This window comes from Elephas maximus, chromosome 9, assembly GCF_024166365.1.
Source record: "Elephas maximus indicus isolate mEleMax1 chromosome 9, mEleMax1 primary haplotype, whole genome shotgun sequence".
NCBI lineage: Eukaryota > Metazoa > Chordata > Mammalia > Proboscidea > Elephantidae > Elephas > Elephas maximus.
The window spans coordinates 8310667-8325470 of NC_064827.1; the positions used below are offsets into that span (position 1 = coordinate 8310667).

A 14804-nucleotide genomic window follows, 5' to 3' on the forward strand; every position below is an offset into this window, starting at 1 on the left:
GATATGGGGGGGCTAGAAGGGAAGAGAATGAGTGAGAGAGAGACAGGTGAAACTGGGGAGGGTTCTAGAAAGTGAGGGTGTGAGAAGAAGACAGAGCCCAAACGAGAAGAGAGACAGACACACAGAGTACGAAGAAAGAAGCAGTGTGGGACTGAGAGACAAGAGGGGGCCTTCCAGCAGGGAAGGTCACTGTAAAACAAATACAGGCTTTAGGAATGTTAATACAAGGTCAGCCGTGCCAACTGCACCGTAGCCTGTTATCCCAAGGGGTACCGGTAGGGCCTGTGGCAACGGCAAAGTAATGAGAGAGTGCCACTGGGATTTCGGTCCCAGTTGTGGTGAGGAGCGGAAGAGAGGTGTAGCACGTTAGAAGAACAGTCACGCGCAGTGTATAGTGCTCCTCTGCACACCAAGTCCAAGGGCTACTGTGGAAGAGGGGGCGGTAAGGTTGTAAGGACATTAGGAGGGTATGCAGGGGTGGGCTGTAGGGTAATGCTATTCAGCTATATGCATCCCCTTCCTAATGGAATCAGCTCTGCTCTTCCCTGAAGCATGCTGGGGATGAATTTGGGATGGACTCAGGCTAAGGTACAAGGCCAGGAGTGGCATGACTGGGCCAGCGGCCAAGGCCAAAGAATGCCTTAGCAACAAGAAGGAAAACATCTGGCCCTGGACGTGAGGTCCCTGGAAACACTGACTGCCCAAGGACGTGGGAGAAAAACGATGAGCCTTGGTCCCAGCTGGAATGGTATATAAGCTTGGGTCCCTTGCTAGCTGGTTGCGGAAAATACTCCAGCCAGCCGCCACTGGAGAGCAGCTGCTTGCCCGTGTCAGTAAGTTTCCCTGAACTCATGAATCTGGAAAGGGCTACGTGTCAGTTCTTTGGGATTATCTGCCAGGACGCACGGTGACGGTCTTTCCTTGCTGGGGCTGTTCCCTGACACTGGGCAAATGGGCACCTGGGCTTTATCAATAAGATCAGTTCTAGGGTTCACCCACTGGGGAAAAAGAGGGTGCCGTGTGGGGTCTTTGGAGTCAAACAAATCTAACTTCCAAGTCCAGCTTCTATGTACTACTGCATCTAATTAACGTCTTGTTCGCCTTTTCCTTGTTTGTAAAATGGGAACAAGAAGTATGTCTTTTTCACCAGCTCTTATAATTACATAAAATACCACTAATGTTGTCTGGTGCCATCGAGTCAATTTTCAACTCATAGCAACCCCATGTGACAGAGCAGAACTGCCCCATAGGGTTTTCTAGGCCGTAATCTTTACAGGAGCAGATTGCCAGGTCTTTCTCTTGCTGGACCACTGGTGAGTTGGAACTGCCCACCTTCCCATTAGCAGTTGAGCACTCAACCGTTTGTGCCACTACCAAAACAAAAAGCTCAAACCCTTTGCCGTCAAGTGGATTCTGACTCATAGCAACCGTACAGGACAGAGCTGAACTACCCCACAGGGCTTCCAAGGAGTGGCTAGCAGATGCAAACCGTGGACCTTTTGGTTAGCAGCCAAGCTCTTAACCGCTGTGCCACCAGAGCTTACAGAAAATTGCCTGGTACTAGTAGCCTCCTTCCTCAGTTCCTACTAAACCGTAAGTCTACGTGTGGGCTCACTGACTGCAGCTGAACAAGATGGAGGCCATGAGATAAACAGGTGGATACCCACACCCAGCACTGCCAGCCTCCTGCAGATTAACCAGTAAGCAAGGTACACACATGGGCTAAATTGTGTTTACTTACTCATCTGTAGGGCACAATTCCATATGCGTTTCACTTCTTTCACGTGGTGGAAAACAGGTGAAACTGAGCACTACAGATTTGTAAGCAAGCACAAGTAAGCCCGTGTGTACCTTGCTTATTGGGTAATTCATACCTGCCTAACCCAGGCTCACTCTCCCTGCCGCTCAGCAGCGTTGTACGTGCCGACTCTCCTGCTTCCTGTGTCCATGACGGCCTGGGAAAACAACATGCTGGACAGAATGAGACAGCATTCTTTCCACAGCAGAAATCCTGAGCCATAAAGATAATGGGATGGTTTGAGGATAGCAATAGGTGGAGTCCCTAGGTGTCATACATGGTTAAATGCCTCGGCTACTAACAAAGGTTGGTGGTTTGAATCCACCCAGAGACGCCTTGGAAGAAAGGCCTGGCAATCTACTTCCAAAAGATCACAGCCACTGAAAACTCCATGGAGCACAGGTCTACTCTGATACATGCGGTTGCCAGGAGTTGGATTCAACCTGAGGGCAACTGGTTTCTTTAAATTTTTATAGAATAGCAATGCCTTTGAGGCTGAGAAGAGAATCCAAGGAATCCATAACATTTAGAAAATATAAAAATGGAAGAAGGGAAGAAGGCCGTTTTCTCTGAACTGATGCCATATCATTCCAGTGAGGAAAACTCACGTGGTTTATTCCTTCCGGGGGGTCTCCAGTACTACTGTGATCCGCAAACCCTAGAAACCATGAAGAAGGGAAACCCAGCACTCTGTAATGCTCAGACTGACTGGAAATCCAGACACGAGAGCTGACAGTTAGAGAAACAAGGGCATTTCACAGGAAGACTGTGTTCTGTGTGGCTCAAACTTCCTTTGAGACTCAAACTATGATGCGTTGGCAACACTCAGGCTTGTCCATCTCCTCCATTATGAAAACAAGGACCCTGGCGTTTTCCTTTGACAACGACAAGAAACGGAGTTTTCATTCACCCATTCAGAGGCATGGAAAACGCTTCCATTTTGGCCCTGTCATCACCAGCCCCATAAGAGAATGTGCCCAGCTTTGGCTGGCCTTCTTTAAAAACTTAAAAAAGGTATCAATGAAAGAAACGTAACAATCGAATGTTAAATGTGAACCTTGATAAGATTTTGGTTTAAAACACACACATGGACAAATACGAGATATTCTGGGGCAAGTGGGGACTGTGACTCTGGATTAGATACTGGATGTTAGGGAACTGCTCTTGAACGACAGGGCACAGCGGCTGATTAGACGTACTTATTCGTAGGCGATATGTGCAGAAATATTTAGGGGTGAAGTGCCAGGATGGCTGTGACTTAATTTCAAAACACTTACTAAAAAAAAAGTAGGAAGGGCAAAATATTAACCATCATTGAATTTCAGTAGGAGGGTATGAGAGTACTCATTGAACCATTCAACTGAATTCTTGTGAGATTTTTCTAAATAAAAAGATTAACATGCTTAGATGCTGCTGACTTCACCTCAACTCATAGTGATCACGTGTGTTTTTTGGGCTGTAATCTTTACAGGAGCAGATCATAAGGTCCTTCTCCTGTGGAGCTGCTGGGTGAGTTGGAACCACCAACCTTTTGGTTAGCAGCTGAGCACTCAACTGTTGTGCCACCGGGGCTGCTAAAAAAAAAAAAAAAGAGAGCGAGAGATGGGTAGGAGCCCTGGTGGCCAAGAAAACTCTATGGGGCAGTTCTGCTGTGTCACATGGGATCGCTATGCGTTAAAGATGACTGGACGTATATGTACCTTTGTTCATTGCAGTGTTATTCACAATATCAAAAAGACAGACACAACCTAAGTGCCCATCGACTGATGAACGGATAAACAAATTATGTTACATACACACAATGGAATACTATGCAACCATAAGGAACAACAGATGAGTCTACAAAACATAACGTGGATGGACATAGACGACATAATGCTAAGTAAAATAAGTCAATCACATAAGGACAGATATTATATGATCCACCTTTTATAAGAAGACAAGAATAGATACATGTATAGAGACCAATGTTCCTTGGTGGTTACCAGAGAAGAGGGGGCGCGGGGTATCACATTCTATATCGTAGATTCCTGTTATTTTTGGTGATGGGAAAAGTAGCACCCCATGTGGGTGTAGTGAGCACAGGCTTGACCAAAGTAAATAATGTCACTAAGAAGTGCTCAAGAGAAAAGGATGTTTGTACTAAAGAATTTGACATATACAATTTGGCAACAACACCAACAATAACCGAAAAACGAGTATATGAACACTTATGTATATAGACATACAGGTATAGGGGTAGGTACAGGTATATACATATGTGTGCACAGATAGAAGCACCTGTACCATACTTTTATGCAAATAACGTGCATCCTTCTACGTCTGTTAACCACACCCTTCCCCCACAAGGTGTTTCTATAAGCACAATATGCTAATTTTTTTACAGCAACATATTAAAAAAGTTGGTATAGCAACACTTATGAAAATACCTCATGGGGCAGGGCACAGCTGGCAAACAAACGCAGAAGGTGTGCATTATTTGTGTAAAAATATGGTAAAACCAGACCAAAACCAAACCTACTGCCGTCGAGTCGATTCTGACTCATAAAAATATGGTATGCAGGTATAAATACAGATAGTGTGTGTGCAGGCTCGTATATTCATAGAAGACACAATTACAGGTACTTCTCATACACAACCGAACACCTTGCAAGACTGGTTTTCTAGGTTTGAAGACTTAGGACCTTAGTCTCATGGGACACCTCAGTCAATCGGCATAATATAGTTCACAAAGTTCATGTTCTGCATCCCAGTGAAGTGAGTAGCTTCTGGAGTCTTAAAAGCTTGCAAGCAGCCATCTAAGATACAATTATTGGTCACTACTCGTCAGGAACAATAGAGTAAGAAGGAAACCAAAGTCTCAGAGAAGAAACTAGTCTACGAGGCTAATAGCTTACATGAGCCAAGGCCTCATCTACCCTGAGGCCAGAGGAACTAGCTCGTGCCCAGCTACCACTACTGACAATTTTGATCAGGGCCACACTAGATGGACCCTGTTGGAAGGGGAGAAAAATGTGGAACAGAACTCAAATTCTTAAAAAGCACAGACTAACTGGACCAGTTGAGACCAGAGGACTCCCTGAGACTATGCCCTGAGACATTCTTTAAACCAAACGGAAACAATCCCCTGAGGTCACCTTTTAGCAGAATAACAGAGTGGCACACAAAATAAAGGACATTATTCATGAGCAGGAGGCCTCTTTAAAAAGCCATCTCTGTGAGACCAAAGGTCAACAATTATGCTCTAAAGCAAAGATGAGAAGATAAGGGGACAGGGAAACCAGAGTGCTGGAAATGGAACAACCAGAAAGTAATCAAAGAGAATGTTGGCACATTGGGAAAAATGTCATCAATGCCACTCAACAATCTGTATAGAAATTGTCAGTTAGGAACCTAATTTACTGTGTAAACTTTCACCAAAAACACAATAAAAAATTATTTAAAAAATGACTGGAAAAAACAAAAAAGATTAATAGCCATATAGACTTTTTTGGCTAATAAATAGAATTTAAGCCGCTAGAAAAGGCTGAGCAGGGGCTTGGTGTGACTTGGTCCATGGCAGCATCTTTCACGTTGTTGAATAGTTCAAAGTCACGGAGGCAGCGGACTTCTCTTCCTCCTGACACACCTGGCTCATTCCAGAAGACTGGCGCTCTTTTTCAATCTCTTTCTTTCCCCCCTACCAGGTGCTTTTTAAAACCTTAAAAAGCCAAGATGTCACTTTGATGACTAAGGTGCGCCTAACCCAAGCCATGGTGTTTTCAATCACCTCATGTGCATGTGAAAGCTGGACGATGAATAAGGAAGGCCGAAGAACTGATGCCTTTGAATTATGGTGTTGGCGAAGAATACTGAATGTATCATGGACTGCCAGAAAAACGAACAAGCCTGTCTTGGAAGAAGTACAGCCAGAATGCTCCTTGGAAGGGAAGATGGGGAGACCTCATCTCACATACTTTAGACATGTTATTAGGAGGGACCAGTCCCTGGAGAAGGGCACCATGCTTGGTACAGTCAGTGAAAAATGAAGACCCTCGATGAGATGGACTGACATAGTGGCTGCAACAATGCGCTCAAGCGTAACAACGATAGTGAGGATGGTGCAGGGCCGTGGAGTGTTTCATTCTGTAGTACGTAGGGTCACTATGAGTCGGAACCAACTCGAAGGCACCGACCAGCACTATCAGGTGTTTGTATCTCAGAGCCAGCCCAGCTCTCTGCTGGAGACCATCACTCAGGGATTAGGGCTTCAGTCCCCTGTGACTTAAAAACAAGAGGCCACATTTGCTGAGCTAACTTCTCTCTTTATTAGGAAAGCACCACCACCACGTTCTTGGAAATTACTGGAATTTTATTTGCCTCAGGCTTATGACTTGCAACCAAAGACTTTGTGCAAAGAAAGCAAAGATTAAGTACACTTTAGGGAGGCGGAGACAATACACATTGGTAACAGAGGAGATCAGGTGGACAAAGGAAGCCATCCAATACACTACAGAGATTGCCATATTCAATAGCGTTTTCAACAAAACTTTTTTTTTTTAAATCAAGAGCAAAAAAATTAAGCAATGTTTACAGTAGACATAAATCTTATACAATTCAAAAAGCATTTCTTTTTCAGATCATAGAGCAAAAATGGAAAAAAAAATACATATGCAGGTGAAATCTATCTACTGTACACTGACCACTTACTAAAGTTGCTTATATGCACCACAGTGTAAAAAACAAAACAAAAACAATACCAAACAAAGAAAAACCGTGAAAATTGCCTGATGAAAAATAAAATAACCAGTGGCTTATAATGGCTTCTCCTGGTTATCCGTGCTACAAAAAGACAAAAATCTTCTCATCTCAACAGGTGATAAAACCAGGCAGTCAGACCACAACCAAATCAGACCCAACCCATAGAAATATACTATCCACCCACATATTTTCCATCAAAAGCTTTTTGTTTGTTTTAATCTTTGAATCTTTGAGGCCCATTTGGTCACAATATGTTACAAACAGTTGCGCGTGTGTGCGCGCGTGTGCGCTTTGTTACACCATGATAACATATGTTTGTCTGGTACTATCCTAAAGCTAGTTTATAGATGATGATAATATAGAAGTGGCCCAGTGACCCTATGACAAAATGAACTCACTGGTTCAAATGGGAGAGGGGAAGGAAGAACTCAGTTCTACCAAGAAAAATTCCCCGGCGATCACTCGTCATCAGTCGCGCTTGCTTCTGACTGTTCCTAAAATAAAAATAAGATAAAATAAAATAAGATAAAACCATATTTGAGGAAAAGAAGGCATGGTAAACCATCAGGAGGCAAAGTAGAAAAAAGAAATGGCATTTTGGAAAGTTAACCTTCTAAGCTTCTTCATTCCATGGGAAGACAGAAAGACTCCAAAAAGGCATTGAACACTGTCATGGATTGAATTATGTCCCCCCCTCCCCAAAACGTATCAACTTGGTTAGGGCATGATTCCCAGTACTGAGTGGCTGTCCTCCATTTTGTGATTGTAATTTTATGTTAAAAGGATTAGGGTGGGATCGTACCATCATCCTCAGGTCACCTCCCTGATCCAAGGTAAAGGGAGATTCCCTGGGGTATGGCCTGCACCACCTTTTACCTTTCAGGAGATAAAAAGAGAGAGAAGCAAGCAGAGAGTAGGGGACCTCATGCCACCAAGAAAGCAGCACCAGAAGCAGAGCGTGTCCTTTGGACATGGGGTCCCTGGGCCTGAGAAGTTCCTCGACTGTGGGAAGATTGAGGACAAGGACCTTCCTCCAGAGCCGACAGAGACAGAAAGCCTTCCCCTGGAGCCGATGCCCTGAATTTGGACTTGTAACCTACTAGGCTGTGAGTTAAGAAACTTCTCCTTGTTAAAGCCAACCACTTGCGGTATTTCTGCTACGGCAGCACTAGATGACTAAGACAACCACCTTGAAACTGAGAGGGGAGTTCCTGGTTGGAAATCCCAAAGTGATACCCACATTCTATGCTAGGGTTTTGCTCTCTTTCACTCTGGCCTGAAAGGTTTATGAATAATTGCATGGATCGAATTGTGCTGTTGTCGTTGTTAGTGCTGTTTTGTTGATGTCTACTCATAGCAACCCCAGGTGACAGAGTAGAACTGCCCCCAGAGGGTTTTCTAGGGTGTAATCTTTACAGGAGCAGATCACCAGGTTTTTCTCCAGTGGAGCTGCTGGGTGGGTTTCAACTGCCAACCTTTTGGTTAGCAGCCGAGCACTTAACTGTTTGTAACCAACAGGGCTCCTGGATTGAACCATATCCCCCTAAAGTATGCGCTGGAATCCTAACCCCTATACCTGTGGATGTGATCTAATGTAATGTAATGACCTTCCATAATGCAATCTAATGTTATGTAATGAGGCCAAGTCAGCGCAGGGCATTGTCCTAAACCTAATCACCCCTGAGTTATAAGGAGCAGCACAGATGCAGAGACAGGAGCACACAAATGGGGGAAGACAGATGCCACGTGAGAATTGCCAAGCAATGAAAGAACGCTGGGGCTACAGAAGCTGAAAGAGTCAAGGATCGTCCTCCCAGAGCAGACACAGAGAGAGAGCGCCTTGCCTTAGAGTTGACACCCTGAATTCCGACTTCCAAGTAAATTCCCATTCCTTAAAGCACCCACGTGTGGTATTTCTCTTACAGCAGCACTAAGTAATTCAGACAATAATTTCTATTTTTAGCACTACGTTTCAGAAGATTCATGGGAGAAAAGCAAACCATGCATCTGATGTCTACTCAACCGTGAGTCTTCTCAAGTCAACACAACATTCTGAAAATATTTGAAAATGCTTGCGTTAAGGATTAAGGGTGAAGTGGGGTAATAATTTTGAAACTTTCCTACCAGGCGAAACCGGCAATGTGTTGAAGACAAAAACAAACTAGCATACATACAAAAAGGCAAAATAATCTTTCCAGAAAGGAACATTAGGGAGGTGGGTGACTGGGGACTTGCGCTGCTCTGGAAGGTAAATGGAATGGAGGGTCTTCCAGAAGGCGTGGTATTGGACATTCTTGTCGCCCAAACAGTTAACAATAGCATGCTAGACTGAATGAATGCTCTTTGGGATTAAATTCAGCCTCTGCCATTTATGTGCTACGTGACCTGGAACAAAACACACAACCTAGTACTGATTTCTCATTTGCAATATGTTGAGATGGACATCTATCTCCTGAAGCTAATGCAAGCATTAAATATGATAACATACAAGATGGTGCCCATTTTAGGGCCCGTCTCAATAAATGTTCCATGGGTTTTCCAGATACTAAAAATAACACCTCTATGAAGAAATTCAATACATGTCTGGTTGCCTCCATGAGCAACTGCCTCCCCTGCCATGAGACCAGAACTGCATGGTGCCTGGCTACCATTACTGAACATTTCGATCAAAGACTGTGGAGAATCTTGATCAAAAAGCTGGGGAAATGTGGAGCAAAATTTCAAATTCTCAATGGAATCCAGACTTTCTGGAGCCACTGAATCCCCAGAACTAATGCGCTGAGATAATCTTTAAAACTTTACACTTTAAACCAAAACTATCCCCTGAAGTCTTCTTCGAACAAAAAGAAGTAGCTTATCTTAATTAGTAAAGTGCATCTGCCTTGAGCATTATGCTCTTTTAAAGAATTATCTGTGAGAGATCAAATGGGCCAACAGCCACTTGGAAGGTGGGATGGGAAGCTTAGGGACCAGTGAGCTTAAGATAACGGTAGTGGATTAATGCGGAAAAGGATAGCGAGAATGGTTAGCACAACTTGAAGAATGTAGCCACCATCACTGAATTGCATGTGTGGAAACTGTTGCAACGGTGTATCTTTGGCTGCGTCGTATACTTTCATCAAATAAATAATAAACAAAAAACCTCTCCAGGCACTTACGAAATTCATTTGGATTCTTTGTCCAGCACCTTAAGCCAGAAACTCTGACACCATAACACTCTTTCTCATTCCTCCACCTAATCGTTACTTACTGCCGCATGCTAGGCACTATGCTGGTGCTGGGGATATAAAATATTAACTGGCCACGGAGAAAAATATTTGTAAGTAAGTGTGTGGGAAAATAAAATAGGGAACTTGATTTAGTATTCTTTCATTTTCGAAGTCTATCTTCAAAAAAAAAAAAAAAGCAATAAACAAAGCCCAACATTCCTGGTTATAAATCACGCAGCTTCGCCCAGCTCCCTCTGTAATGAAATTTCAACGAACTTTATATTCTCATTCCTGGGGAACAAGGCGGCCCAGTCAGAAAGGGTCTGGAGGCGCGAGGGAAATAGGGAGGTGGAGAGGGCTCCTGGCTTGGCGAGCAGCCACACTCACATTCTCATCCTGCTCTTCGTCACTGTCGAAATCGCTCACGACGGGTTTGGCTTTTCCTCGATTTGGCCTTTTCTTGCCTTTTCCTTTATCCCGTCCTTTCTCATCTTTTTTGTTGAGCTTGATTTTCACCTTAACAGATTTTGCTGTAAAGAAACAAACCAGACAGAGACCAGTGAGGAATCACAGAGAAATCTTTTTAACCCAAACCAGTGTCTGTTGAGTCCACCCTGCCCGTGGAGACCCCATGGATCAGAGGAGAACTGTGCTCCACCAGGTTCTCAGCGGCTGATCTTTCAGAAGTAGATTGTCAGGCCTTTCTTCCCAGATACCTCTGTTTGGGCTCGAACCTCCAACTTGGTGTCACTAGTCGAGTGCACGAACCACGTGCACCACCCAAGGACTCCATGCCAAAGAAGAGAGAGGTGCTATCCACACCAATTTGGTAGAAAATGTATGTTGTTGTTACGTGCCACCCAGTCAGTTCCAACCCATAGTGACCCCATGTGATAGAGCAGAACTGCCCCATAGGGTTTCCTAGGGTGTCACCTTTATGGGAACAGATTGCCAGGTCTTTTCTCCCACAGAGCCCCTGGGTGTGTTTGAACCACCAGCCTTTGGGTTAGCAGCCAAACACTTAACTGTTGAGCCAGGGCAGCATCTTAGGAAACGTGTATAAATTGGTATTCAAAGGCACCATTCAGTGGATGTTTGGTATGAGCCTGGCTCTGTGCTAAGCCCTTAATTGGCTCACAGGTCCTTTTTACTGCCCTGGTATTACAGAAGGAGCTCTGGGGTGGTACAATGGTTAAGCACTTGGCTGCTAACAGAAAGGTCAGTGGTTTGAACCCACCAGCTGCTCCAAGGGAGAAAGACCTGGCGATCTGCTTCCATAAAGGTGACAGCCCAGGAAACCCTATGCAGCAGTTCTACCCTGTCACATGGGGTTGCTATGAGTCAGAATTGACTCGGCAGCACATGACAATTACAGATGAGAAAACCGACCACGGGCAGGGTCAAGTCCAGCAAGAACATGGTCAAGTAAGGACTTGAGCCCAGGTCAGCCCGACTCAACCATGTGTTCTGGCAGGGTCTATGGAAACATCCATGCAGGCAGGGAGGGGCACAGAAAAGGAAGAAGCAGACATCTGGGCTTACCCTCAGACTCAGATTCCTCTTCGTCCTCCTCTTCCTCCTCTTCATTGGTTTCATCTTCGCTCTCTTCCTCTTTGGCAATTTTCTGCCGGGCACTTTTAAACACTGACTGCAAGACAATGGAGTCTTCATAGATCTAAAGGGTCAAAATGGCATCTCTTAAAAACGCAAGCCAAGGGCCAAGGTTCTCCGGTACAAAAAACTCTTATTTTATCTGCTGTTGTTGAAAACATAGACAGCAGAACACAGACCAAGTTTTTTTTTTTTTTTAATTCTCTCAGTTCCCACAACACATACCATACAACTCATCCGTTTAAAGTGTGCAATTCAATGTTTGTTTTTTAAAACAATTATTTTACTGTGGTAAAAACATATGTAACAAAACATTTGCCAATATTCTTTACTTGTACCACTTAGTGACACTGGTTATATTCTTTAGTCGTGTGACCATTTTCACCCTCTTTTTCTAAGTTGTTCCTCTCCCATTAATATAAATTCAGTGTCCCCTAAGGTTCCTGTCTAATCTTTCGAGTTGCTGTTGTCAATTTGATCCTATATAGATAGATCTTAAAGGAGCATAATGCTTAAGGCAGACTTTTTTTTTTTTGTAATAGGTGAAACCACTTATTTGGTTTAAAAAAGACATTAGGGATACTTTTTATTTAAGGTTTAAGGATTATCTCAGGGCAAGAGTTTCAGGGGTTTATCTAGCCTCAATGGCTCCAGAAAATCTGGATTTCATAAGAATTTGAAATTCTGTTCCACATTTCCCACTTTTGATCAGGATTCTTCTATAGAATTTTTGATCAAAACAGCATGCTCTTCTCATGCAACTCACTAGTTTTAGTTCATTATGAGTTTTAGTAGAAAAGTCAATACCAGCTTTTATTCCCTACATGAAAACCCAATAGCAAAAGACCAAACTAGATATAGATACATACATATATTCTTATAGGAAAAAGAGGTCCACATGCAGTTGAAATATTTTCAGTGTGTGTGTGTGTGTGTGTGTGTGTGTGTGTGTGTGTGTGTTTGGGGATGGAGGGTGGACCTCCATAACATATCCACATATCTTCAGTAACAAAAATAGTATTTAAAAAAACTCCGCATTTCTTCTTTGAATTATTCTATCAAATACTCTGGTAATACTATATAGTAAAAAAAAAAAAAATATATATATATATAGTAAAGTAACCTTTAAAATGCAATTCTTCAAACAAAACAGAGGCTATTCGCTGTTACCAAGTTTTCACTACCAGCAAATATGTATCCATTGGACACTTCGCTTTTAGACACGTGTCTAGGCATAGCCCTGCATAGGTGCTGAGAGAGATCACAGTTCAGCAACCACCCCTTGCTCTCTAAGGTTGTATTCTTTATTGTAAAGATGAGCTCGCTACTCTAGAAAGTGAGCAGGCAACCTGTGGCAAGCACCGAATAAACGCTATGGGCAGCGAGTACAATCAGAGAAGAAAGCACCTGGGAGAGTGTTATGGGGTGGGGCACAGGGGCAGAACTTCCCCGAGACATCAGAGTTGAGTTGGATCTGAAAGGTAAGGAGGATTCCGTGGGGTGGTGAGGATGGAGAGGGAAATGAGAAGGGAACAAGTGAGAAAGGTGGGGAGGAAAGAACAAAAAAGATGCACTGGGACCGTGTCAGTGTCAGCTTCTTGGACGTGCTATTACACTGCAGTAATACAAGACATGAAGGTCCCTGGGTGACGCAAATGGTTTGCGCTTGACTGCGAACCTCAAGTTTGGTAGTTCAAACCCAGCCAGCAGTAATGCAAAAGAAAGGCCTAGCAATCTGCTCCCACAAAGATTACAGCCAAGAAAACTCCATGGAGCAGTTCTACTCTGTAACACATGGGTCACAGGTCAGAATCAACTTGACGGCAACTAACGACAAGATGTTACCATCTTGGGAAGACGTGAAGCGTGCACAGGATCTCTCTGTATTATTTTTCCCAACTGTGTCTGAATCTACAGCTATCTCAAAATGACAGAGTTAAAAAAAAAATGCATCTGGTGCAGGAGGTGTGTATGGGAACAGCTGATTGGACCAGGATTTGTTTAGGCTGAGAAGTTACAGGAGACAAAGCTAAAGAGTAAGGTTGTTATTGTTAGGTGCTGTTAAGTCGGTTCTGACTCATAGTGACTCCATGGACAACAGAACAAAACACTGCCCAGTTTGGCACCATCCTTACGATCGTTGTTATGTTTGAGCCCACTGTTACAGCCACTATGTCAATCCATCTTGTAGTAGGTCTTTTTTTTGCTGACCTTCTGCTTTACCAAGCATGTATGTCCTTCTCCAGGGACTGGTTCCTCCTGATAGCGTGTCCAAAGTACATGAGACGAAGTCTTACCATCCTCCCTTCCAAAGAGCACTCTGGCTGTATTTTTTCCAAGAGTAAGTGTAAGGTTAGGGTCAAAAAACCAGTTGCCATCGAATTGATTCCAACTCCTACAGACTCCATGTGCATCAGAGTAGAATTGTGTTAAAAAAAATTTTTATTTGTTTTAACTTAGGGGTCTCAAAAATGGCTGGTTTTTCGGAAATGGGTCACTAGTCCTTTCTTCCTTTAGCTTCTGGGTGGGCTCCAACCTCCAACTTTTGTTACCAAGTGAGTTAACCATTTGCATCACCTGGGACTCCTAGGTTAGGGTCCAACTTTAGAAAATGGTTACAGACATTAAATTCAATCTATATGGTACATGCGGGCCATGAAATGTTTGGCGGGGTGGGGGGAACGTGGGCAGTAAATGAACAGGAAAAGATTGGTGTTTACAGAAAGACAAACTGGAGTCCAGGGTAGACCTGGAGGGCAACCAGCCAAGAGGCCATGCATCACCCCATTTCAGTGGTGAGACGGTGAGAACGTGGACAGGTAGGGGGACTGTGAGGCTGGAAACAGAGAAGGTGTATATCATAGTTAATAATGTCACATTGATATAAAGAATCAAAAAATCTATTCAGAGGCAAAAATAGTAATCCTTTACAAAAGGCTTCTTTGCTGACTCTTCTACTTAAGTCTCTAAGACTTGGCTTTCATCTGAACTTTCCTTGGCGGATGTCTCCAAAACAGAAGGCTTGCTTGGGAGGCCTACTGCCTTGGGTAGGAGAACACTGTCAATAGCTTTGGTGAACCTGGAAATGCCGTCTGTTCCAGGTATACTCCGAGGATGCCTGGGACTGATGTGAAAGCAAAGAGCAAGACCAGGAAGGAGGCTTAAGGAATTTAATGGCGGCTTCATGCTGCATTTGTTGGAGGACACAATTCTTGTCTTCTTCTTTAGGCCAGAAATGCAACCAACAACTAGATGCCTTGGAGTCGACGCCCACTCATGGCGCCCCCATGGGTGTCGGAGTAGAACTATGCTCTGTAGGGTTTTCAGTGGCTGATCTTTTGGAAACAGACTGCCAGGCCTTTCTTCTGAGGCACCTCTGGGTGGACCTGAACTTCCAACCTTTTGGTTAGCAGAAGACAGCGTTAACCATTTGCACCACCCAAGGA

At 43.8% G+C, this 14804-nt stretch overlaps 1 protein-coding gene across 8 annotated transcripts in view; it reads right to left on the minus strand.

Moving 5' to 3' along the window:
* Window positions 1-6067: 6067 nt before the first annotated feature.
* SMARCA2 (SWI/SNF related, matrix associated, actin dependent regulator of chromatin, subfamily a, member 2) overlaps window positions 6068-14804 on the minus strand; it is a 216254-nt gene continuing 207517 nt past the window's right edge. For all 8 annotated transcript variants that reach the window (XM_049896949.1, XM_049896950.1, XM_049896943.1 and 5 more), the window contains 3 exons: window positions 11290-11422; window positions 10135-10277; window positions 6068-7032 (listed from right to left, as the gene is read on the minus strand). In XM_049896949.1, the coding sequence (XP_049752906.1) occupies window positions 6997-7032; window positions 10135-10277; window positions 11290-11422 (312 nt within the window). In that variant the 3' untranslated portion in view covers window positions 6068-6996. The remainder of the gene's footprint in view (window positions 7033-10134; window positions 10278-11289; window positions 11423-14804) is intronic.